The sequence below is a fragment of the Parambassis ranga genome, chromosome 19, assembly GCF_900634625.1.
Source record: "Parambassis ranga chromosome 19, fParRan2.1, whole genome shotgun sequence".
In the NCBI taxonomy this organism is placed as follows: Eukaryota; Metazoa; Chordata; class Actinopteri; family Ambassidae; genus Parambassis; species Parambassis ranga.
Window position 1 is genome coordinate 4,770,552 of NC_041039.1, and position 26,495 is coordinate 4,797,046.

The 26,495-nt window shown below is 44.1% G+C and overlaps 1 protein-coding gene across 2 annotated transcripts in view; it reads left to right on the forward strand.

Moving 5' to 3' along the window:
- The window catches only part of srcin1b (SRC kinase signaling inhibitor 1b), an 88,814-nt gene that overhangs the window by 57,370 nt on the left and 4,949 nt on the right, over window positions 1-26,495 (forward strand). The window contains exons 4-18 of one of the 2 annotated variants that reach the window (XM_028430985.1): window positions 937-1,138; window positions 2,856-2,985; window positions 4,683-4,854; window positions 10,407-11,317; window positions 11,828-11,917; window positions 12,253-12,293; window positions 14,460-14,611; window positions 14,685-14,860; window positions 15,063-15,193; window positions 21,604-21,751; window positions 22,262-22,559; window positions 22,757-23,117; window positions 23,197-23,339; window positions 24,712-24,858; window positions 26,006-26,143. In XM_028430985.1, coding sequence (XP_028286786.1) covers window positions 937-1,138; window positions 2,856-2,985; window positions 4,683-4,854; window positions 10,407-11,317; window positions 11,828-11,917; window positions 12,253-12,293; window positions 14,460-14,611; window positions 14,685-14,860; window positions 15,063-15,193; window positions 21,604-21,751; window positions 22,262-22,559; window positions 22,757-23,117; window positions 23,197-23,339; window positions 24,712-24,858; window positions 26,006-26,143 — 3,240 coding nt within the window. Of the gene's footprint in view, window positions 1-936; window positions 1,139-2,855; window positions 2,986-4,682; window positions 4,855-10,406; window positions 11,318-11,827; window positions 11,918-12,252; window positions 12,294-14,459; window positions 14,612-14,684; window positions 14,861-15,062; window positions 15,194-21,603; window positions 21,752-22,261; window positions 22,560-22,756; window positions 23,118-23,196; window positions 23,340-24,711; window positions 24,859-26,005; window positions 26,214-26,495 lie in introns of those variants that run through there. The other variant, XM_028430984.1, reaches the window with a different exon arrangement.

Here is a 26,495-nt window from a genome sequence, read left to right on the forward strand (position 1 = left end):
CTAGCCTCTGGAGATAATTTGCTGTGTGTGTGTGTGTGTGTGTGTGTGTGTGTCTCCTGACAAGATTGTTAAGGATTGCTACATGTTTACATACACATACATGGTTGAGCACTGTGTCTGAAGCCTCCAGAAATGTAAGCACAGACCATAGATGCATAAGACAATCAGAGTCAGCATCACACAGCACTGTGGGAGCTCATTACTGTATTCTTTGGGCTGGAAAATGCCTGTCAGTGAGGATTCATTAAAAGCCAACCTGCTGCAGCAGCTCCTGGTGCTGCTGTAATGAGAGGTCCTTCACTGTTTGTGCACCTCGATGGTTCACAGTGGACAAGTGAAATATCACCGGTAATCCATGTTACAGATGGAGGCTGGTGGGCTTTGTTGTGGTCATTAGCATCACAGCGCTCGGTCAGTTCTTCACAGAGCAGCTCAAATGGCTCACTCTAGCTGCTACCTAATAACTTTCATTCTGTTGTTCAGAAACAGCTCTGCTGCTGTTATTTTTTTCTCTCTGACATCTTGCTCCTCTTTTTAAAATTTAATTGAGATGTTGGAGCCATTTTTCTTGCAACATCATTAATGCAGGTGGTGGTACAGTAGTTTGTGTGATTCTGGGCAGAGGCATCTCATTTAACCTGGCTTGCTGTGCTGCTGTCTGCGGTTATAAAACTTCATGGTCAGGATTCAGCGCTCCTTTTTTTGAGCCTCTGTTGGTAGATAAAGATGTGAGAGCGGCTTTGTCTGAGGTAAACTGTTTGCTTTGTCTGTGCTGTTTTTCAGGTATTCTTTTGTTTCTTTTGTATTGATTACCTCGGGCTGTTAAGTTTGTTGTATACATTGATTGCAGTATTGTACTGTATGCCTCCCCATCATCTGTATTTATTTATTAATATTTTTTTTCATATCTTACTTCCTGACTTCTTATCTTCACAGTCCCGGACGCCACGTGTGACACGACTCAGCCCGACACAGCCAGCTCTCGCTGACCAGGCCAGCAGGGTATCCTTTGCATCAGCTGAAAATCTGGAGACCATGTCGGAGCCAGACATTCCTGTTGGCTTCAACCGGATGAACCGGCTTCGCCAGAGCCTGCCGCTGGCCCGCTCGTCCAGCCAGGCCAAGCTGCGGGCACCAGGTCAGAAAAACTTATCATGTGATAATCAAGTCAATAGGTTTTTGAAGAACCATTTTGAGTCTCTGTGGGAGGCTCTAACCGTCACCAGTGTTGGGAAGAATACTTTTAAAAAGTATTCAGTTACTAAATACAGATTACATGCCCTAAAACGTACTGTATTCCGTTACATTGCTCAGACTGAGTAACGTATTCTGAATACTTGGATTACTCACACATTGAATTGTATTTTAAGTGATTGAATGATTAAATAAATAAAACATGTCCAGATTGTTACAGCTGACTGCATTTACACCAATGTTATTCTATTTAGAGAAACACAAACAGAACGTAATGATGACAGAATAGTATAGTTTTTTAAACAATGTAGCCAAAGGTAATTTTACACACAGAAACGGTGTTTGAATATGTACATCAAACAGACCCATGTATAAAACTAGCTAACTGCAAGCAAGACGTTTGTTCTTAAGTGTTAATCAGCCTCAGTTTTGGACGGAGTTAGCTAACAGCTAACAGCTAACTAGTTCACTTCTTCAAGTGACTCTAACAGTGTACCAGCATTATGATTGAGGGGCATTAAGCACGCAGCGATTCATCCTCATCCTCAGACTCTGACCCCCATCAGTCCGGGTGCACTGTCCTCTCTGTCACCCGCAGCTTTCTGTCCAATTTGCCTACATGAACCAAAAACTTTGCTCACAACATCTTTGAGCTTTGCTCAAAGATGTTGTATTGACGGTAAGAGCTCTCACTCCAATGACAATTTACCGTCATGCACACGTATACGACCATAAAATGAGACAAGTGATAAGGAGTCAGACATCTGCTGTGAACAAGATCTTTGTTGTAAGAAGACAAAGATTTTTTGTGTGACTTGTTTCATCCAGCAGAGTGAATAAACACATAAAAGTACCATCATGTAATCCACTGATTTCAACAATGTAACAATGTTCTGATTACCATCTCTTTAGACTTTAGAGTGTAACCATTCTCTGTCAGCTTTGATCACTTTGATTGACACGTGAGGAGACAATCACACACTGTGTGCATAAACTATTAATCTTGTTTGATGTCCCTGATAGACAGCAGTAAATAAGACTCATTAGCCATGACTGTACAGCAGCGGTCTCCTACAGGGATTCACTGAGCTAATGTGCTAATGTAGTGAACCTGCTCAGCCCTCAAAGCAGGCTCAGCCTATGGGAGCTCTGGATATAAACAGAGCTGTCTGAAAGCTACCTGTCGCCTTTGATTAGTGGCTTTGACAGGCAGCTAAATAATTTCTTTAAAAGTGTCTGTGCAGTGTATACACATCTGCAGGAGGAAGCGAACAGCCTAGCATTTTGTTTGCCAAGTAGGTGACATTTTCTTAGTTATTGTGGATGACACACTGCTTTTTTAATTTCTTTAGAGAAAATTGAGTTCATCTTCTTAAACAAAATGAAACATCTTGCACTCTTACCAACCACTTACATTTAAGGTTATATTTGTAAGTTGTAGCAAGGGAAGTGCTAACTGTTACTCAGCCTGAGTAGACACTGAATCAATAAATGACTTTTAGTCATGTTTATGATTATATTGATACTCAGTTGCTTCTTCTGAGGTGAAAGATGTCCCTCCATTCTCTGACTCCACCCCCCCCCCCCCCCCCCCCCCCCCCCACATTACCCTCCAACCATGGTGGATCTCCTTCATTGCTCCTCCCCATCCATAAATGCAGGGATCTTGTTCCTCCAGCTTGGAGAGGAGATACGCAGGGTGCACCTGACCCATGAGCTGACCAGCCTGGATACTCTAAGGGCCCTCATCGTGCACATGTTTCCCCAGAGGCTCACCATGGCCATGCTCAGGTGGGCCTAGCCACACACACACACACACACACACACACACACACACACACACACACACACACACACACACACACACATCTTCATGTTTGTTAAACTGTTTGGATGTCATATGAACTTCTGTAGCAGTACATTTACTGCATGTCTTTTATGAATAAATCTCACAGCCAGTGCAGATGTTTGGTTTTGGTTTAGTTGGACATAGGGTTGGTCTCCATAACAACAAATCATGACTCTTACCAGAAACATCCAGACTGGTTGGGCTGCTCTCACAAACTGATTTTTCAGTCTCTGTTGTTACTTTGAAGGGTTGCGGCATGTAGACCTTCTTAAACCGCAAACGTCACACAGCAAGTCTACACACCACTCAAGTGGCTGTGCTGTAGTCAATACCTAAATTTAAAATTGTGCTCCCCAGCTGCTGTTTTCTCTTGATAACCTAGCCTTGTGGAATGCAGCCTTTCAGTTGAGATGATCTTTTTTGGTTTTCCAAAGAGATTGTATGAGTGATCAAATCAAGGTGATGGAGAGAAAAGTTGGGAGTGCTCTGGAAAAGAATAAGATGCAGGATTATACACTGTATAGTTTTGGAGCTGTGTTGAAGAAAGCGAGTTATCATGGCTTGCTAGCAGCAGTACATTCAGAGCTTTGTTGCAGCAGGAGAACCACACATGAAGAACTCAGCTAATAACAGCTGTGGTTAGCAGCAGAAATGTTCCCATTTTCCAAACTGTTAGGTCAGAAAATCATTGGGCATTTTCATTTAGTTGTTAAGTATAGATTATCTGTATAATCAGCTCTGAGGCTGTCTGATGAAACACATAGTTCACTCTGCTATTATCAGCAGGATACTCCAGACACTGCATATTACAGTTTTGATGAGTTCAATATCACACTGTGTCCAGTTGATACTCCCCTTCTGTTCCCACTGTGTAAGGTGATGTGCAGTCATGTTCAAAAAGTTAGTACCTCTTTTACTTCTATGTTTTTCTTGCGTAAAAGCATGATAAAAGGAATCTGATTAAAATCGGTCTTATGGTGGACAAATACAACTTACAAATAATAGAACTGTTCTTACTGTGCCATTATTTATGTATCACAAATGAAGCCAAAAAGAAAAAAGTACAATGCCCCTCTTACTGTTTCTCCAGGATTTAATTGTGTGAGCTGTAGCAGGTGCTGCTGATCATGTGTGTCATCATCTGTGATCATGACGTTTTGACAGTTTGCTGCTCTGAAACATTCAGGTGTGTGTTAACACAATGACAAGAGAGAAAGACATAAACTATGGTGTTGCTGCATCAATCTGGAAATACTTATAAAACCATTTCAAACCAAAACACTTGTGGAACAATGTCCTATGGACACATGAGACCAAAGTGGAGTTGTTTGGTCTTAATGCTCACCACCATGTCTGCTGAAAACCAAACACAGCATTTCAGCAGGAACACCTCATACACACTGTCAAGCACGGTGGTGGAGGACTGATGGTTTGGACTTGTTTTACAGCCACAGGACCTGGACACCTTGCAGTCATTAAGTGGACGATGAAGTCCTCTGTATACCAGAGTGTTCTAGAGACAAATGTGAGGCCATCTGTCTGACAGTTGAAGCTTGGTGAAAGAAGATGTTGTTTCTTTGTGGACTGTTTATCAGTGTCTCTTCTGTCTTCTTCTTTGTGTTGTTTTAATGTTGATCAGGTCTCCCAGCACGGCTCTCCTGATCAAAGACGAGACACGTAATGTGTTCTATGAGCTCGAGGACCCGCGGGATGTTCAGGACCGCTGCGTGATCAAGATTTACTGCAAAGAACCCATCTATGGCACCTACCCTGGACACCACAATCCACACCTGGCTAATGGCGACCTGAGAGTAAGTGTCTGTTCAGTCAGAGGGGAAGCTAACAAGTGTTATGCAGGACTCAACTGTAGTAGAGTTATTTACATTGCATCTGGGTCATGATTCAGATTAGAGATAAAATGGTCTCCTACTGGTGGCAGTTTGCAGGTGATCAAATCATCCACAAATAATGGACTGCACTTAATGAATGACCGTGACTCACCATGTGCACAAATATGCAGCGATAAAAGTGCAGAATAAGGTGCTGGGGTAACATGTCTTTACAGGCTTTTTTTGTTTAAAAACAACAGGTCAGTGATGAACAGTTAAAAAAATTACAACTTTTTATTTACCAAAATGTGTAGTGTTATCTTGTTTTATGGCCTTTCTACACTGTGCGATTTTTAGCAATCTTATAAGACCATTGCATGACACACTATGCGACGTGAACCTAATAAACTTTGGTACGATCGCCAAGTTTGATGCATGCACATTGTACGATGACCATTTACTGAATCGCAGGCGACCGCAGGTTATGTTGTATGTCAACATGCAAGGAGGAAGAAGACGTGGATGCGGGGTGACAGGTCGTAGCAGCTGTCACACTGTGAGTCAGTCATCCTAAATTTCTGACACCGCTAGAATTTCATCTCAGCTTATCTTTGGTCGCAAGACGGTGACAACGGCCGTCGTGGAACCTGTCTCACAGTGCGACGTAAGACCACTGATTTAGAGCCACGACCAAAGATATCTCCATGATTCTCCTACGATGCTCATCTTTCGTCTGCGACAGCCCAAAATCGCACAGTGTAAACCGGGCAATAGTGGAGACAGACGGTCTGGGTTTCTGTAAAGCGCCTAGAGACATTATTGATTGTGAAAGGTGCTATGTAAATAAAATTGAATGTGGCTGGGTGAAACGGAATAGAATAGGCTTTTATTGTCATTGTAACATGCCACGTCTATAACAAAATTTAAAGTGTTAATGACTGTAACAGTTGAAACAGAGAGTGCCTGAGGTGTGATGTGTCCCTGAGGGTGTGTTGGCCCTACTTGAGACAGTGGGAACTGTGTAGTTCTTCCAGTGCTGAGAGAGAGGGCAGCCGAAAATCTTCTGGGCTGAGTTTATGACCCTCTGGAGCACTTTTGTTCTGGCCACTGTGCAGCCGGTGTACCATATGCTGATGCAGTATGCAGGATGCTCTCTATGCAGCACTGGTAGAAAGACAGCAGGAAAGTGAAAAGTGGAGATATGTCTGTCTATGATCAAAGCTGGTCTTTGTGGTGTTGAGGAGCAGGTTATTCCCCTTACACCACCCCGTCACCCCACCTTTTCCCTATTGGCCGACTATTCCCCCCTTGAGGGATGAGTCTCACAACTGTGGTGTAGTCCGTGTACTTCACAATAATGTGTTACTGTGGTGGGCGGGAGTGCAGATGTGCATATAGAGAGTGTAGAGCAGGGGCCTCAGCACACAGCCCTGTGGGGAGCCAGTGCTAAGGCTGAGGGCTGTGGATGTGTGTTGGCCCAGTCTGACCCTCTGGCTGCAAGAAAGTTGTTAATCCACATGCAGATGGAGTGTGGAAACCCCAGGTTATTGAGTTGCTTCACCAGTTTGTAGGGAAGGCGGGTATTGAATGCTGAGCTGAGCTCCCCTGCTGCTCCAGCTGGGACAGCGCAGCATGGAGGGCTGTGTCCTCTGTGGACCCGTTTCTCCTGTAGGCACACTGGTCAACTGGAGAGTCAAAACCAGTTTTTCAAAGCACTTCATCACTACTGGTGTGAGTGCAACTGGCCTGTAGTCACTCAATTATAATATATGAATATATAATATATTAATAGTATAGCAGCAAAACAGGATTTTATAGTGGACAAGACTTACAAGCAGAGTGGTTAACAAACTATTTGTGGTCTCAGAGTGTCTTTCTGTGTGCCATGCATTTAGTGGACAAGACTTACCACATTAGCAGTTTCTAGTACATTCTAGTTGCTAACGTCTAAACAGCGTGCCTTAAAAACCATACCCTCCACATTATCCATGTTTATACAGTGGTCACTGCAAAGGTTGGAAATGCAGCAAATAGTAGTGCTTTTTTATTTTGAGCGTTGCTAGGTAAACAATGTATGTGCCACTTAAGAAAAGAAGCATTAAAGAGGACAATCTTTTCTTGGTTGTTGACTAAAATATTCATCACTACATCCAGTGGCAGTACAAATGTGCTCCCCTCCCCTTGTACCACTTTTAGCTTGGTAGTCATTGTCAAAGCTGTCACTGCTGGTTAGCCAATACCAGCCAGTGTCACACTTCCACACAAACCAACCCAGTTCTATCAACACAGCCAATCACAATCATACCTGCAGCCTAACAAGAGCATGTTAGGTTAATCAGGTCCTCGGTTAACTTCACATCTTTACATCCTCTTCTTCGGTGTATGGGAGATTTGAACCTTGCTGTAAGGCAGTGGTAACCACATATGCCACCCAATGGATAATCAATCTTTTATTATATAGGGGATAGTTAAATATCTATAGCTGGTGCAAGGTCCCATTTTGTTTTCCCAATGTTGGTGACACCAAAGTCATCTTTGATTTTTTTCTGATGTCTTTACTCCACAAGACATGTTTGGGTTCTCACTGCTTGTAGTCATGATCCTGCTTTTTCCATAGAGGTGCAAGAGTTTCTATTGCTGTGACAAATGAGCCCACACTGATGCTTTCTTTAACTAATTATTAGAGCAAAGAAGAAATCTAAATTCTAAAGTAGGTAGGTTAGAGAAAAGCATTGAAAAATAACTGTTCATTTGTTGCTGTCAATCAGTGTGTGGAGGGGGGGGCTGTTGTTTACGTGCCTGCATGTGTGATTGCATTGCTGTGATTTGCAGCTGCCAGCTAATGTTGTGGAGGTCGGCTGTTCCTGCGGGATCTGCTCTGAAATCTTCCTTGTGTTTTACAGCCTTATCAAACCAGCAGGCTTACCTTGAATTTTATGTGTGTGAGGTGTGTTGGCTTTTTCTACCATAGCCAAGGTGAGGACTAGGACGTGTGTGTGTGTGTGTGTGTGTGTGGGGGGGGGGGGGGGGGGGGGGCTTATTGAGCTCTTGCTAACACATCCAAGATTATTCCCTGATTGCAGACCACACAGGCGTGACCGCGATTACTGAAGCCCATCCTCTCGCCTCAGACTGCAGGACAGGAAACAGTTAAGGACTAGATTGATTTTCCCAAGTAGGAAGAATGGTTGAGTTTAAACTGCACTGTGGGATAAACCCGTTTGAAATGTACCTGCAATAGATGTCTCAGGATTTCAAGGGAGGGTCTTGGAGGTGTAATGAAATGCCTTAGTTATTTTGATTGATCAAACTATTGTTATTCACCCTCTTTCTTCTGCTTTTTCTTCTGTACGTTTTTTTGCGCAGCATACATTGACCAATTTCAGCCATTCAACTATCAAAATGTTCATCTCACAGAGGACATTCTGGGTCAACTTCAAGTTCTTTTCAAAAAATTATAATTTTTCAAATATTAAGCAATTTTGGTGTCATTTTTAACATGGGAGTCTATGAGAGAGCCCTTCAACGAGGGTCATCTGCCAAATCTATCTCCTCCCACAAATTTCAAGCTACAGACTCCATTTAGTCTTAAAACGCTCATTAGATGCTGCTCTATCTTGTATTCAGAATTTTCTAATTCGGAATCATTTCCGCGCACCAGGCTCTCAAAGTTGGAGTGGTTTTTGAGGTCTCCTCTGCTGTTACCATGGTGACAGGCTGACACACAGAGGCATACAAAGCTCTGAATTGCTCTGATTCTCCAGCAATTCAGAGCAATCCTTCACATCAGCATTCAAAGCAATGCTTCAGCTGCAGCAATCAAACTTGCATTTTCTTCAGGAAATGCCATTTACACCAGAATGTTGCTAAGATACAAGCTGGAAGATGATGACACTAGAGTCATTAGTCTGCTGTGAGGCTATCCATGGAGTGTTGGTAAAGGAGGCCTGTGAGGTTTATTATGTGGAAATATTGGCTTTTCAATTTGCATCTTCTCTAGGAGATAGCTTTGTGTGTCAAAGTCAATTATAGTGTTGTCTCCTTTTGTGTTTGCTGCGGTATCTTGTGTCCTCCGCTATCACACTGCTGCTGCTCTCAGCTGCGCTTTGTTTGGTCTTTCTCTCTGACATTTGGGATTGATGCCAAAAGATAATCCCTTCATGCTCATCCTGTCAATAAGCTATCAAGTGTAACCTAAACTGCTTTTAAGGAGGGGGGGCGGGGGGTAGATTCGGAATTCAGTGTTACCAAAGGTGTAGAAGCCATCACTGTTGTCTCAAAATCGAAAAAAAACATTTCAGCATTTGAAGCGAATAATAGTGCTGACTCGGCAATTTAGAAAAAAAAACACATGAAAAAATAAAACACGATTCTAAAATGGATAAACAGCTTAAATCTCATAATGCCATTCACCAATAATCCATTTCCTTTTTTCAGACTGAACCAATACTGGCATGCAAACAAAATGGTACGTAGATCATTCGATTCAAGCGGCGTGACGGATCCTCATCCAATGAAATTATAAAATATTTCTTATATTATTACCCAGTCTTGTTATTTTTTTGGTATTGTAACCACAACTGAAACATTCTGCAGACACAGATGCCAACCTGTGGCCTGAAAGTCTGAGGTAGCTCCAGGATTGACTATGGTGATGTTGTATACATGACTGCGTCATCAAAATGCCTCCAGTCCTTGAACACTGTTTATCACTGTGCCTTGTGACTGGCTGTACCCGCCTCACCCATCATTGTGAACTGTATGCTAAAGCTGAGTGGCCCTCCCTGAGCACTAGGAGGCACACTCATTGGATGGCATTGATCTATAAAACCCTCCTTGGTTTGGCACCACCTTATCTGTGTACTCTTCTCCAGCGAACCAGCCACTATGCCCTACGCTCCAGTGGCATTTACCACCTGCAGGTCCCTCATGTGCGGACTGAGCTAGGAAAGCGGGCCTTCAGCTACTCTGCCCCTTCAGCCTGGAATACCCTCCAGACTGATTTAAAAATCTCTGAGCTTATCTCTTTTAAAACTTTTAATTCTTTACTACACATTGGGCAAAAAGCATCCATTCATCAGTGCCTGTGTTTTTAAGATATCTTTCTATTGCTGCTCTTATTTTCACTGCTCTGTTTTGATCTTGTTTACCAACTTTAAAATGTTGTTATACTGTTCTTGACGTGTGCTGCTGACCTCTTGGCCAGGTCACCCTTGCAAATGAGATCTGGATCTCAATGGGTTTTTTACCTGGTTAAATAAAGGTTAAATAAATAAATAATTGAGAAGCGTAGATGCAGATGTATTTAAAAAGAGGTGAGACAAGAGCAGGAGGACACGACCTTGTTGGAAGCCTTCAGCTGTCGTGCCATGTTGGCAGCATCACAGTCCATCTAAACTCAAAATACAGGCAAAGAGGGGAAGGGCAGGCGATCACGGAAGCAGGAAGCTCACACTGTGTGTTTCCACCTGCGTGAGTGGTTGCTGCTCCTAAGTAAAAACTTTGTCTTGTGATGTGTTCTGTTGTGTTTATAGAGGGAGATGGTGTATGCACCCCAGGACTCTCCCCCCAACCGCCGCCTCAGCAACCCTCCCATGTCCTCATCTGCCTCAGCCTCACCTCCTCAAGGCTCACCGTCCAGAGCCCGCCTGCTCTACAGCGGCGGCAGGCCCTCTTCCTACGCCGGGCCACCTCACCACACCCACTCTCTGCCTCACCCACACTCCCAGTCCCACCACTCATCTCCCCACCAGCAACCGCAGCTCCACCAGCCTCATCACAGTCAGCAGGTCTTCTGCTCCTCCTCCAGCGCCATCCTGGAACGGCGGGATGTAAAGCCTGATGATGAAGTAGGGGGGTCCAGGAGCATGGTCCTGCTGCGAGGGGATGACCGTGGAGGAATCTACGCGGACCCATACTCCCTGGGTCCAGACACGAGTCGGCTGAGTCTTGCTGGAGGGCCTCACTCTCCTCTTCCTGCCAGAGCCGACCCCTATGGCTCCTTATACCGGCGTGGGGGAGGAGGAGGAGGTGGTGCTGGATCAGTGCGTTCACTTACATCATATACTGCTGCTGCATTACAAGGAGAGCTGATGGAAAGTGGCGCTCTCTACAGGCCGGGAGGACCACTTTATAATGACGCCTACGCCGCGTCCGTGTTGGCAATGGGGCTCCGGGTTCCTCCACCTTCCTCCCCGCAGAAAATACCTGACATGAGGGATTCTTACGGAGGCACAATGCCCGGACGTGGCTCCCCTGGGAGGCAGAGTTTGCGACGGGACTCTGTGGCGTCCTCTGTGTTTGGGGACAGTCCCAAAGCCCGGGGCCAGGGCCCAGGTTTAGGTCTGACCGCAGAGCAACTCTGCTTGATGGCTGGTCCTGGAGGGGAGGGAGGGACGCCCGGAGGCTTCGGCTCACCTCTGCTGGGGAATGAGACAGAGACCAGGTAGGACAGATTTTATACATGTGCGGTTACACAAAATGAATCCCTGTTTCTAGCTGATTTGTGTTTTCAGGTTCACATTTGATATAAACTTTGGCATGATAGTATGATCTAGATGTTAGAATCCCAATCTGTTGAACACAGTCCAGGTGAAAGAGCCTATATGGGGGAAACATGTTCAATGCTGCATTAAATAACCCAGAAGTTCCAATGCCTAAGGGACGCATAATGTACCAGACTTGGTTAGCTAGCTTCTCCTTGCAAAAGGGAAAACAAAACACTACGAGTAGACCTGCCAGAGGTGAATGTGAATGATGAAATGTGAAAAACTGTGTTTGTAGAAATGAACACAACGACCCTCAGCATTTTTTAAGTTTTCTCATTCAGAGTTTAAAGCGCATCTGTCATATTTTAGTTTGACCTTAAACGCAGCAGGGTGGCTTTAAAGTGTTGTTTATGCTTCATGTGAAATATGAATGAAAGAGTGTTTTCTGTTTGTTGGCGTAAAACCAGGGAGCGCATGGAGGCTATGGAGAAGCAGATAGCCAGCCTGACCGGGCTGCTGCAGAGAGTTCTGAGCAGGGCGCCTGAGGCCGAAAGCCCGTAAGACACACATGCACACACACACAAAGCACATTTTTTCTTTGTATGATTCCCTTCATTCTCAGGTTATTTTGAACATTGTTGCATTTCTGCTTCAAATAGGAATTAATGTAAATTTGTCCTGATGTCTGGTGGATTATGGAAAACAGTGACAACTCCCAAATCCCAAATCTTAATGTATCTCCCACTAGTACCCATCCCCCTGCTGTGGGTACTAGTGATTTCAGTCCTGACTTTGCAGTTCTTCATTTCCACACTTTCCTCCATATATCAGTAGCTTCTGCTAAGTCGATAGTGTGTGTGGCTTTAAGCACTTTAACACTTGCCTCTTCCAGGGAGAAGATTGAGTCAGCAAGTGACTGCTCAGGAACTGACAGTAAGTGCTCACTACCTCACTACCTCACTACCCACCCCCCCCAAAAATGATCTCCTATCACTGCCTGTCACTGCTCCCCACTGCTGCCTCTTTGATCGCCACATAAAGTGACTCCTGTTCCTCTCACGGAGCACCTGCTATTTCATTTTTTTTCTGCATAATACTTAAAGTGCTCACATGTGATTGTAATGGCTGACGTTGCTTCGGGCTTCTTCGTACTGTATGTGCTGTGCTTTTGCTCTTTTGCTGCTCTGTAACTGCTGCCCATGCTTCTTGTTTTAGCTGGACGAACTAAAAAAAAGAAAGGTAGCTACTTTGTGTGAACTGTTACCTGTTCCCCTGTCTGCCCTAACCTTACCCTACTTTAGTCTTTATTTGGAGCCCCGTTGCCTTTCTGCCAAGGAGGATTACGGCCACTGTTCTTAGAAATTTCCACCAGGACTCTTAGATTAATGTCCAGATTCTTTTTTTATTATTATTTTTTACTGTAAATTCTGAGATTATACTTTAAATATAATTGTTTGTATAATCTCTCACACTTCTGAAATTAAGGGTATCTTCTGAGATCAATGCCTATAATTGTACTTCTCCCCTCTGAATTCTGAGATCATCATCCATTGAATTTCTCCACTACCAATACCAAAGTTTGAGTCTTTCCCCTATGAAGGCTGAAATAATGTCTAAATTATGGCTATTTTCTTACAATTTGCAACTTTTCCTTCTGAATTCCAAGATTATTGGCCAAATTTTGACTTTTTCTCCTGTGAGTTCTGAGATTAACAACCAAAAAAGGTGATCTGTCCCCCAGAATTCTGAGATTAACATCTGAATTTTAAACTCAGTGCCTGAATTGTGGCTATTTTTTTTCTCAGAATTTTTTTACTATTTAAATTAATAGCCAAACTTGTTAGATTCTTTCTTTCTTAGATTCTTAGATCAATACTTATATTTTTATTTTTCCCCACAGTTTGCGGGGATGGCCCTAATTTCCTCCAGTGTATATACTGTATGTTTGTCACTGTGACGGAGCTGCCTGTCTAACAGCGGATTCCTCCTCCTCCCCTGTTTTCTCGTGTTTAGAGTTGCATTACAAATAGAAACAACAGAAATGTTGTTTTGGTTTTGGTTGAAATATCTTCCAACTTTTTCACAGTGAAAAGTTGTTGGCAAAATATTTGCCAATAACCTGCATCATCATTAAAGAGAAATACTGTACTGATTTGTTTGAAATTGTAGGTTAGCCAGGATAGAGCAGTTTATTCACCTTATATTTCTACTCAAATTCTGTTACACATTTGGAGTCCAACCTTTTTTTTTCTCCCTGTCAGATATTTATCTGTGTGAGTGCCACAAAGATAAAAGTCAATCTGTAACAGATTGGCTCAAGCTGTAATCTGTTGGCCGTCTTTGTGCTTGCAGTTAAAATTAGGACATTTCCATTTAAGTGCAGACGCTGCTCCGTATGTCATAGAGTTTTTTCTAAATGCGTCTACGCAGCCTCACTGCCTCCTGGTCAAAACTTCTTGATCATCACCTTTCCTTTGGAGGTGTCGGCACAGAGGTGTGAAATAAAACACCGTGGTGTGGCGGTGACACAGGAAGTCCAGACTTCACAACTCTTATTTTTAGGACAAAAGTGGCCTTAAAATGCAACTCGCTCTGTTATTGATTGTCTTTGACTTACCTTTCCTTTGTCTTGTTCTGCATGATGTGTGTGACTCAACACCACCCAATTACTGTCAGAGCGAAGCACTCATGTCATTTCACAGGATTATCTGATCATACCCTCAGGCTGTCTGGGGACTTTGTTATAATGAGAAACTTGGATTTGGTGGAAATGCGGTTTTTCACTGTTGATCCTGTTTGTCCCTGAAACCTCCTCATGCTGTTTGTCATTGTTAAGTCTACATAAGAATGTAATCTGCACCACTGACCTGCAGCACAAATAGAACTTGTCCTGGACTACTGTCACCAAATCCTGGAACAACCAGTATTCTTTGTCTAGGCAGGCACATTGCTTTTGGACCTTAGAGGTCACGAGAGTCAAACCTCTCTGGAATGTGATTTTCAAACAGTGTTTTGGGACAATTTCTATCAGCTCTGAATGATTTTTTGGGAGATCCCAAAACAATTCTTAAGAATGAAATATTTCATTTTTGCTCACAGCTTTGACACCGTCGGCTCCTCTGGCCCTCATGCCACCTCCTTCCAACCAGCCTGTAGCCGTGTCACGCCTGCAGATGCAGCTCCACCTGCAGAGCTTGCAGCAGAACACCAATGCCCTGCGCAAACAGCTGTCACAACTGCGCAACATACAGGTGTGTATGCGTGCATTTCAGTGTAAACATATTTTGACAAGGATTATAACTGACGTGTGACATGGTTCCCCAGCTGGAGAACCAGGACTCTGTCCTCTCCCTGCTTAGGCAGACGGAGTCTGAGCTCAGCCTCATGATGCTGGATGCCATGCGCACCCAGGAGGATCCGCTCCAGAGACAGCGCCTCCTGGTAGAGGAGGAGAGACTCAAATACCTCAACCAGGAGGAGCTGCTCATCCAACAGCTGCAGTGAGTTTAAACAGCAGAGTTTAACTGGCAGAAAATATCTTGATCGATTTGATATAGTGCTAATCAGTCAACAGAAAAGGGACCCCAATCAGGAAGTTAAAATAAACAAAAACAAAACATATCACTGTTGATTAGCAGCAGATTTAGCAAAGAAAAACAAAGACTGTTTATAGTGTGTGATGGGAGTCTGTGTTGCTCACAGCGACCTGGAGAAGTCTGTGGAGGAGCTGCAGAGGAACTCCTCCATCAATCACGGACTGGTGACGGAGCAGGACGTGGAGCAGAAGAGCAAAGAGTTAAGGATGCTGGGAGAGACTCTCACAGAGCTTAAAAGTAAGTCCTGAGACAGTACAAACCATTTTAAGGCAGCCTACTCTAAATACAAATTTATCTTCATTCAGAAAATGTTTGATTAAAAAAAAACAAAGAAAAATTGTTCTATTCCTCAAATAGTTTTATGCACAATAGTTTAGCTGTTGGTCACAGTTCAAGTACTAAAAGTGCTGAAATACTATGTCTGTCCATTTTAATGCTATGTAAAGTTATATGAATGAATATGTATGAGTCTTGTTATACTTTAATTGATATTCATGAAGTTTCGAGTTTAGCCTCTTGTCCTGCCTCTCTGACCCATGTTCTTCACGCTCTCTGTTGAATATTAATTCCAAATCTCAGCAGGGTTCATTAATATACTGTGTAGGCTGACCACTCATACAGATGTAACACTATGCCTTCATCTACTATTAGAATTTGTATTATTAAGACTTTATTCAACAATTCACCTTAGAAAGGCCAGTTCTGCTGGGAGAAGTCTTTTCAAAATAATGGTAGCAGAAGGTCACTTTAGTATAGTCACTGCACAATGACGACTATTTGCACTGTTTACTCCATCTTGCACTACTTGCACACGAGTACCACCTCACCGATCCATGTGGTACCTGTTACATTATTACATTATTACACTGTTCCATTCGCTCATATAAGGGTCTATGTTTACCATTTCATCTGCACAGTATTTTATGTTCTGTTCATTGTATGTCTGTTATGCCATGTCTGTCATGTAAATTTAGCCTTACTGTAGTTTATTTACTTAATTTTATCTTAGTTTTTATCTTATTGCATGTTAATTAGGGCCCGAGCACCGAATGGTGCAAGAGCCCTATTGAAACCCTTAGGATTATTATTAGGGCCCGAGCACCGAATGGTGCAAGAGCCCTATTGAAACCCTTAGGATTATTATTTTTCATTTTTTTTTTTTTTCCTTCCCCCCCTTAGATCGCATTTTTGGGGGCCTTAACATGCCCAAAAACTCACCAAACTTGGTAGAAAAATTCATTCGCCCGAAAAATTTTGAAATTTGCTGACGTTTGAAACGCACATAGGAAAATGACTCTATAGCGCCCCCAACGCGTAGCCCCTCTGGCCAGTTTGACACAGGATTATGAAAATTGGCACACATGTGTATCACCTCAAGACGCACAAAAAAGTCTCTTGGACCCCCCCCTCCAAACCCAACAGGAAGCCCGCCATTTTACCTTTTGTGGCCATTTTTGGCGATGTGTGACCCTGCTGCCAAACTTTTCACGCCTCGCATACTTCAACGGATTGAGCTGAAATTCGCCGTGTCCACTCAGGACACCATAGGGAATAGACGCATTCCAAAACTCTTACAAAAGTCTGACGGTGTGGCCGGGGCGTGGCCTCAAAGTTTGACCATTTCTGAGGACACAGAAAGTCTCTATAACTTCTTCGTTTTCTGTCCGATCTGTACGAAATGTCACATGTATGATCAGAGTCTGACCCTAAACACATCTATACAACAATATTGAGGCTTTGACAGAGCGCCACCTACTGGCTACACAAAATGTTGTGTTTTCATAGGTTTTTCTGCCTGCCCCCCTGGCCTCTTTTGAGTAGGGTCATGAAAATTGGCACACATGTGTATCACCCCAAGATGCACAAAAAAGTCTCTTGGACCCCCCCTCCAAACCCAACAGGAAGTCCGCAATTTTGAAATTTCTGTTAATTTTTGGCGATTTGTGACCCTCCTACAAAACTTTTCACGCCTCGCATACTTCATCCAAATGAGCTAAAACTCACTGTGTCCACTCAGGACACCATAGGGAATAGACGCATTCAAAAACTCTTACAAAAGTCTGACGGTGTGGCGGGGGCGTGGCCTCAAAGTTGACCATTCGCCATTACAAAGGAACTCCCTGTATTTTTTGTCCTAACGCGTAGCCCCTCTGGCCAGTTTGACACAGGATCATGAAAATTAGCACACATGTGTATCACCCCAAGACGCACAAAAAAGTCTCTTGGACCCCCCCTCCAAACCCAACAGGAAGTCCGCCATTTTGACTTTTGTGGCCATTTTGTGCCTATTTGTGACCCTGCTTCAAAACTTTTCACGCCTCACATACTTCATGCAATTGCGCTGAAATTCACTGTGTCCACTCAGGACACCATAGGGAATAGACTCATTCCAAAACTCTTTCAAAAGTATTACCATGTGGCAGGGGAGTGGCCTCAAAGTTGACCATTCGCCATTACAAAGGAACTTGCTGTGTTTTCTGCAGTCCTACCCATATACTTTATGCAATGTGGACAAAATCTTACAGTACTGCTATGGACCCGAGTCTGAACAAATATATATGCTAATGGGATGATACGGTCATAGCGCCACCTACTGGTAGCAGGAAAGTTTGGTTGTAAACATGTGTTCGTTGTATATCTGTGGAAATGAGAGGAGGAGAGCATAGGACAGGAGAGTATAGGAGACGAGAGCATAGGAGAGAAAACTGCGATGACCCCGCGGATCGCAAGGTGCGCGAGGGCCCGCAATGCTGCTTGCAGCTTTAATTTTTTAGGGCCCGAGCACCGAATGGTGCAAGAGCCCTATTGAAACCCTTAGGATTATTATTTTTTTTTTTTTTTTTCTTTCCCCCCCTTAGATCGCATTTTTGGGGGCCTTAACATGCCCAAAAACTCACCAAACTTGGTAGAAAAATTCATTCGCCCGAAAAATTTTGAAATTTGCTGACGTTTGAAACGCACATAGGAAAATGACTCTATAGCGCCCCCAACGTGTAGCCCCTCTGGCCAGTTTGACACAGGATTATGAAAATTGGCACACATATGTATCACCTCAAGACGCACAAAAAAGTCTCTTGGACCCCCCCTCCAAACCCAACAGGAAGTCCGCCATTTGAAGGTTTGTGGCCATTTTTGGCGATGTGTGACCCTGCTGCCAAACTTTTCACGCCTCGCATACTTCATAGAATTGAGCTGAAACTCACTGTGTCCACTCAGGACACCATAGGGAATAGACGCATTCCAAAACTCTTACAAAAGTCTGACGGTGTGGCCGGGGCGTGGCCTCAAAGTTTGACCATTTCAGAGGAAACAGGAAGTCGCTATAACTTCTTTGTTTTCTGTCCCATCTGTACCAAATGTCACATGTATGATCAGAGTCTGACCCTAAACACATCTATACAACAATATTGAGGCTTTGACAGAGCGCCACCTACTGGCTACACAAAATGTTGTGTTTTCATAGGTTTTTCTGCCTGCCCCCCTGGCCTGTTTTGAGTAGGGTCATGAAAATTGGTACACATGTGTATCACCCCAAGATGCACAAAAAAGTCTCTTGGACCCCCCCTCCAAACCCAACAGGAAGTCCGCAATTTTGAAATTTCTGTTAATTTTTGGCGATTTGTGACCCTCCTACAAAACTTTTCACGCCTCGCATACTTCATCCAATCAGGCTGAAAATCAGTGTGTCCACTCAGGACACTATAGGGAATAGACGCATTCCAAAACTCTTACAAAAGTCTTACGGTGTGGTGGGGGCGTGGCCTCAAAGTTGACCATTCGCCATTACAAAAGAACTCCCTGTACTTTTTGCCCTAACGCGTAGCCCCTCTGGCCAGTTTGACACAGGATCATGAAAATTGGCACACATGTGTATCACCCCAAGACGCACAAAAAAGTCTCTTGGACCCCCCCTCCAAACCCAACAGGAAGTCCGCCATTTTGACTTTTGTGGCCATTTTTTGCCTATTTTTAACCCTGCTTCAAAACTTTTCACGCCTCACATACTTCATGCAATTGAGCTGAAATTCACTGTGTCCACTCAGGACACCACAGGGAATAGACGCATTCCAAAACTCTTACAAAAGTCTTACGGTGTGGTGGGGGCGTGGCCTCAAAGTTGACCATTCGCCATTACAAAGGAGCTCCCTGTATTTTTTGCCCTAATGTGTAGCCCCGCTGGCCAGTTTGACACAGGTTCATGAAAATTAGCACACATGTGTATCACCCCAAGACGCACAAAAAAGTCTCTTGGACCCCGCCTCCAAACCCAACAGGAAGTCCGCCATTTTGACTTTTGTGGCCATTTTTTGCCTATTTTTGCCCCTGCTTCAAAACTTTTCACGCCTCACATACTTCATGCAATTGAGCTGAAATTCACTGTGTCTACTCAGGACACCATAGGGAATAGATGCATTCCAAAACTCTTTCAAAAGTATTACCGTGTGGCGGGGGAGTGGCCTCAAAGTTGACCGTTCGCCATTACAAAGGAACTCGCTGTGTTTTATGCAGTACTACCCATATACTTTATGCAATGTGGACAAAATCTTACTGTACTGCTATGGACCCGAGTCTGAACAGATATATATGCTAATAGGATGATACGGTCATAGCGCCACCTACTGGTAGCAGGAAAGTTTGGTTGTAAACATGTGTTCGTTGTATATCTGTGGAAATAAGAGGAGGAGAGCATAGGACAGGAGAGTATAGGAGATGAGAGCATAGGAGAGAAGACAGCGATGGGCCCGCGGATCGCAAGGTGCGCGAGGGCCCGCAATGCTGCTTGCAGCTTTAATTTTTTTTTTTTTTTTCTTTCCCCCCCTTAGATCGCATTTTTGGGGGCCTTAACATGCCCAAAAACTCACCAAACTTGGTAGAAAAATTCATTCGCCCTAAAAATTTTGAAATTTGCTGACGTTTGAAACGCACATAGGAAAATGACTCTATAGCGCCCCCAACGTGTAGCCCCTCTGGCTAGTTTGACACAGGATTATGAAAATTGGCACACATATGTATCACCTCAACACGCACAAAAAAGTCTCTTGGACCCCCCCTCCAAACCCAACAGGAAGTCCGCCATTTGAAGGTTTGTGGCCATTTTTGGCGATGTGTGACCCTGCTGCCAAACTTTTCACGCCTCGCATACTTCATAGAATTGAGCTGAAAGTCACCGTGTCCACTCAGGACACCATAGGGAATAGACGCATTCCAAAACTCTTACAAAAGTCTGACGGTGTGGCCGGGGCGTGGCCTCAAAGTTTGACCATTTCAGAGGAAACAGGAAGTCGCTATAACTTCTTTGTTTTCTGACCGATCTGTACCAAATGTCACATGTATGATCAGAGTCTGACCCTAAACACATCTATACAACAATATTGAGGCTTTGACAGAGCGCCACCTACTGGCTACACAAAATGTTGTGTTTTCATAGGTTTTTCTGCCTGCCCCTGTGGCCTGTTTTGAGTAGGGTCACGAAAATTGGCACACATGTTTATCACCCCAAGATGCACAAAAAAGTCTCTTGGACCCCCCCTCCAAACCCAACAGGAAGTCCGCAATTTTGAAATTTCTGTTAATTTTTGGCGATTTGTGACCCTGCTGCAAAACTTTTCACGCCTCGCATACTTCATCCAAATGAGCTAAAACTCACTGTGTCCACTCAGGACACCATAGGGAATAGACGCATTCCAAAACTCTTACAAAAGTCTGACGGTGTGGCGGGGGCGTGGCCTCAAAGTTGACCATTCGCCATTACAAAGGAACTCACTGTATTTATTGCCCTAATGCGTAGCCCCGCTGGCCAGTTTGACACAGGATCATGAGAATTAGCACACATGTGTATCACCCCAAGACGCACAAAAAAGTCTCTTGGACCCCCCCTCCAAACCCAACAGGAAGTCCACCATTTTGACTTTTTTTTGTAATTTTTACCGTTTTCTGACCCTGCTATAAAACTTTTCATGCCTCGCATACTTCATGCAATTCAGCTGAAATTCACTGTGTCCACTCAGGACACCATAGGGAATAGACACATTCCAAAACTCTTTCAAAAGTATTACCGTGTGGTGGGGGAGTGGCCTCAAAGTTGACCATTCGCCATTACAAAGGAACTCGCTGTGTTTTATGCAGTACTACCCATATACTTTATGCAATGTGGACAAAGTCTTACAATACTGCCATGGAGCCGAGTCTAAACAGATATATATGCTAATAGGATGATACGGTCATAGCGCCACCTACTGGTAGCAGGAAAGTTTGGTTGTAAACATGTGTTTGTTGTATATCTGTGGAAATGAGAGGAGGAGAGAATAGCACAGGAGAGTATAGGAGACGAGAGCATAGGAGAGAAGACTGCGATGACCCCGCGGATCGCAAGGTGCGCGAGGGCCCGCAATGCTGCTTGCAGCTTTAATTGTTATATGTTCTTTGTATGCACCAATCACTAAGGCAAATTCCTAGTAATGTGAACCCCCTTCACTTACATGGCAATAAACATGATTCTGATTCTGATTCTGATTCTGATTCTGATTCTGAAGATGAATATTGGCATTTTTCTTTTTTAGTCAAATGTTGATTTTAGCTATGTGAGAACAGTTTAGTAAGGTTTAATGTCCCTGGTGCATTCTCTGCTCTTTACCTGTCCCCTGTAGACCAGTTCCCCAGCCTGCAGAGTAAGATGCGGGTTGTGCTGAGGGTGGAGGTGGAGGCAGTTAAGTTCCTTAAGGAGGAGCCACACCGTCTGGATGCCCTGCTGAAGCGCTGCAGTAACATGACTGATGCTCTCAGCATGCTGCGCAGGTACACATATCAAACTCCCATCTCCTCACTCTGTTGTAAAAGGTGAAAGACTGCATATGTCCTTTTATTATTTTGCAAGCCAAACCACACTCCTGATCTAAATCGCAGGGTTCCAAAAATACATAGCAATAGAGGTCTGATTTTTTTTTTTTTTACTGATGGTCCCTGAAGTTATCAGATATGATGTTCAGTCATGTTATTTTTTCGGGCTGTTCCTGGCCAGTCCATATGGGAGATGCTCACCAGTTAGCCCCTCCCAAGGACCCAGCTCTATGGTAGGACCCCGGGTACCCTATCCCTGGCAAGGGAGTCTGTGGATCAAATTAGTCTAGATTTACACCCCAGACCTGTTTGACTTGAGAGAACATACTAAAACTGAGGATTACTAGAACACGCAAGCAAGACCATGACAAGTCCTTCATCCTGTTTACTCCAGATAATCTAAAGAAAATGGACGAATGAATAAACTATTTATAGAAAAACAAATGTATTCTTCCTCTGTGTGTACAGGCAGGTCACTGAGGGAGTGTGGAAGAGCCCCGATGACCTCTCCAGCCAAACACAGAAGAGGGCTGACGACCTGAGTCGCAGCTCAGACCTGGACATCCTGAACAGTCCGCCCCTCAGCCTCACTGACCTAAGCACCAGTGCCAGCCTGGCCAACTGGATGCCCACTTCTGCTGGCGACACAGATGCCTCGGGACCCGAGCAGGACATCCAGCCTGCCATGACCTTCCGAAACAGGGTTCTGGATGAGCTGCCAAGTCGTCGTCCTTCTGATAAGTCTGTGTCTGCAGAAGTCCGACTGGTAATCTACCTCTCATTGTAGACACATCATATTTAATTTATATCATATTTTGATCTGGAGGTGCTTAAATCTTTAATAGAGGCTCTGATCACAAAACAGCTTCTTCATTCAATTTGTTCTTTAGCCTTGAATATATCTTTTTACATTTTCTCAGCTTTATTTGTCTGTATCTGTATCTGTATCTGTATATATGTCAGGCGGCCGAGCGGGACTGGGAGGAGAAGCGAGCCAGCCTGACCCAGTTCAGCGCCCAGGACATCAATCGCCTGCTGGAAGAGACCCAGGCTGAGCTCATGAAGGCCATCCCTGACCTCGACTTCGCTGCCAGGCACATAAACAAGCCAGTAGTGCCCCCAAAGCCCCAGATCACCATCCCAATAACTTCCACTACAGCTGCTTGTCCTGCAGCTGCAACAACCGGGACAACAGCCACCACCACCTCCACCACCATGCCCAGCGGAGACCAGCAGCAGCAGCAGCAGCAGCAGCCTGGCAAAGTGCAGCTGGCTGCCCAGAAGCTGAACAGCATGGAGGGGGGTGGTTTACATCGAGGGTCGGGTGGGTGGTCTCACAGGCAGTTTGTTTTGTTTTTTTCTTTTTTTTAACATAAACATCTGTGGTGTTTTTTTTTTTATAGTGGACCTCGGTGTGGCCAGATACCGAACAGAAAAGCCCTCCAAGTCTCCTCCTCCACCTCCACCACGCCGGAGCTTCCCGTCAGCACACGGCCTCACCACCAACCGCACTGGAGAGGTCATCGTCACTACCAAGAATCTGAAGGTGGGACTGTTTTGTTTAAATAAATGTAAATATTTTTTTGCATCTTATAATTAAACAGTGGCATAAAGAGATACCCTGAGTCAGTTTTCAGAGGATTCAGAAACAGACTTATTAAGAGAGGAGACTCACGTACAACAGTGAGATTCTTGGCTTGGGGCAGATTCTGGTTTGCTTGAATAAGCGGCTGCGGTTCTTAAAGCCTTCCCTGATCTCACTGTGTAGAAACCAACTGAGCTGAATTCACATCTGTCTGCAGAACACACTGAATTCTTCAAGGAATTGATTTAACAAGGCGCTGAAAGCCTTCCCCAGGAATGCAGGCCCATTCTGGTTCAACACCGTTAACTTATTCTGTTTGGATGAAAAAGTTTAGTCTGCGGTCTGAGAAATGTGCTGCATCATGGCTCACTGATAAGACCTGCCACAAGTTGAGCCCCCTTCTTGTTTACTTCTTGTGTGTGAACAACATGCCATCCCACTGTCCTGTTGTCAATACTCCCAGAGCGCTGCACTGATCAGATCACCGTTGTTGAGGCAGAATCCTTCTTCGACAGGCAGGCTGTTGTGAGTCTGCGTGTCTGAGGAAAAAGTCACATTTTTTCAGATGAACAACAACATATAACTTTTCTTACTGTGCCATTATTTATTTATCAAAAACTAGGCCAAAACGTACTGCTTCCATAGGATTTAATGAGCTGCAGCAGGTGCTGCTGATCATCAGTCCTTGATGAATTGATCATCAGCAGGTGTGCAGACCAAGTGTTGCTGCATCAATCAAGACACTGTCAATCTTGTGTGGATGTCCCAGCAAATTCAGCCCAACATCAAACTGTGCAATAACTACAAACCACAACACTTGTGGAACAATGTCCTATGGACACATGAGACCAAAGTGGAGTTGTTTGGTCTTAATGATCACCACCATGTCTGCTGAAAACCAAACACAGCATTTCAGCAGAAACACCTCATACACACTGTCAAGCATGGTTGTGGAGGACTGATGGTTTGGACTTGTTTTACAGCCACAGGACCTGGACACCTTGCAGTCATTGAGTGGACCATGATGTCCTCTCCATAAATCAAGGTTTTGGAATGCTGTGGTGGGACCTTAAGAGGGCTGTGCATATTAGAATGTCCAAAAACCTTAAATAACAGAAGCAATGAAGAAAGAATGGACCAAAAGTCCTTACTTCAAGTTATTGCTTTAGTATTTATGTGACTGCTGGTTATAAGTAGCTTTCTATTTATTCATAGAGGTAAAGATGTTCTTATTAGTGTATGTGGTTTATTAGCATTTTGAGACTTTTTAAGATTATATTTTCAATCAGACAGTGTGGAGGAATCTGCAAATTAACAGTAATTCCACTTTTAGGAAGAAGACGGCGACATGCCTAAAACTCTGGTGAAGCTGAGGCGGACCCCCTCTGACACCCCCCGGCCTGCTTCGACCCCACCTGTGATCGCAGCGTCAGCCATTCAAGATGAGGATGATGAAGAGAAGATTATCGCCGAGCTCGAGGTGATTGACATGAGTTGTGCAGCTGTTTGTGTTGCAAAATGTTACGATGTATAACATATCTCCACACTCTTTCATACAACAACAAAGATATTTCAGAGAACGCCTGTTAAAGACACCCATTGTACTAAACTGTACAGCAGCCTTCCACAAGCCACACCCACCCCTCCATGCATCTTTGGGTCCTTGGGCAGAAAGGTAACTTACCCATCAGCAGCCACCTCTCTCCTCCACACCTGTGTGCTGCTTCTATTTCTACTGACTTTCCCCACTTTTTTCTATACTCCTATTCCTGCTGCCGCTCAAGCCTTCATAAAAACTAATACAAAGACAGTCAACAGCTGCACTCTGCACATGGATATAACTCAGTCAGCAGGGGGCAGCAAAAAAAGCAACAAAAGCAAAACAGGAAGGGTCATTCCATCTGAAATCATCAGATCAGATATTTTTCAAACTATTCAAGATCACAGCCACGCTTTTGTCTTTTTCTGGAAAATTGTTGTATTATCCTAAAATCCAATTTCCGCATGAACTTTGTTGTAGCATGTAGAGGTTGAACTGAACGTCTCTTCCTAACCTTTTTAACAGTCCCTCCAGGCTTCCTGTGAGCTCTGAATATCACGATCTTTTAATATCTTTGGTTAACCCACTGCTGTGTAACTGATGTGATGAGCATTGAGTCGGCACGGATTGAAGCAGATGATGTATTTAGTTTTGCTTTGCACATTGTGAGCTGTGAGTTCTTCTTCCTGACAGTCGCTGTGACAAGTAAAGAGGTCTTGTTTTTGTTGGAATAATCGCACAATGCCACTGAGCAGGTAGCTGTCAAAATAAAGTACAAGGAGGAGGTGGAGGTGAGAGGAGAGAGGAGGAGGGAGGGGATTTAAGCTTCTGAGCTCCAGACGGAACTATTTTTTCACATTCAGGTTTTTTAAAGTGTATGTCAGCAGTGATTAATGTCTGGTGCTTTCTAATGTTAGTCAGTGAAACCATATTTTCCCATGGCAAACCTGAAGGTGGACACATCAAGTATTGAATCTGAAGCACCAAGAACTGGTTCCAAAAGTTCCCTTGGACCATGACCATGAACTATCAACTTGAAACATCCCAAAATGTTGTTTAAAGGTCTCTCTCTCTTTTGGTCCCACAGAACAGCACTAATTCTCCTGGTCCGACGAAAGGTCCGACTGTTGCAGCCCGGCTCAAACACCTGCAGCAGGGCAGCCTGGAGCGACCCAAAACCCGCAAACAGAAAGAGGATTTCCCCAAAGTCCAAGGCCAGCAGCAGGTATTCCACTTCTAAACGCTGCCTCTCCTCTCCTCTCTGCTGTCCACCTCATAGTGGAAGTTTCCTCCTGCAACTTCTGCCAGATGAGAGAAACTGAGTCCCAGCAGACAATAGGAGGTCATGCTAAACACCAGAGAGGGGGGGCAACCTGCACAAGTCCTGATTTCTACCAGATGTTGATGTATGTTTTGACATTTGAGTTACTGGATCTAACCTAGCTTGCTTAGAGATAAAGTTTTTGTCGTTCAAGTATGTCAATGTTCTGATTTCCTGAGGAAGGTTTTGGTGCTCGTGACTGATTAGCTTTATTATAATAGTCAGATCTACTTGGACACATGCCCCGCCTCCATTT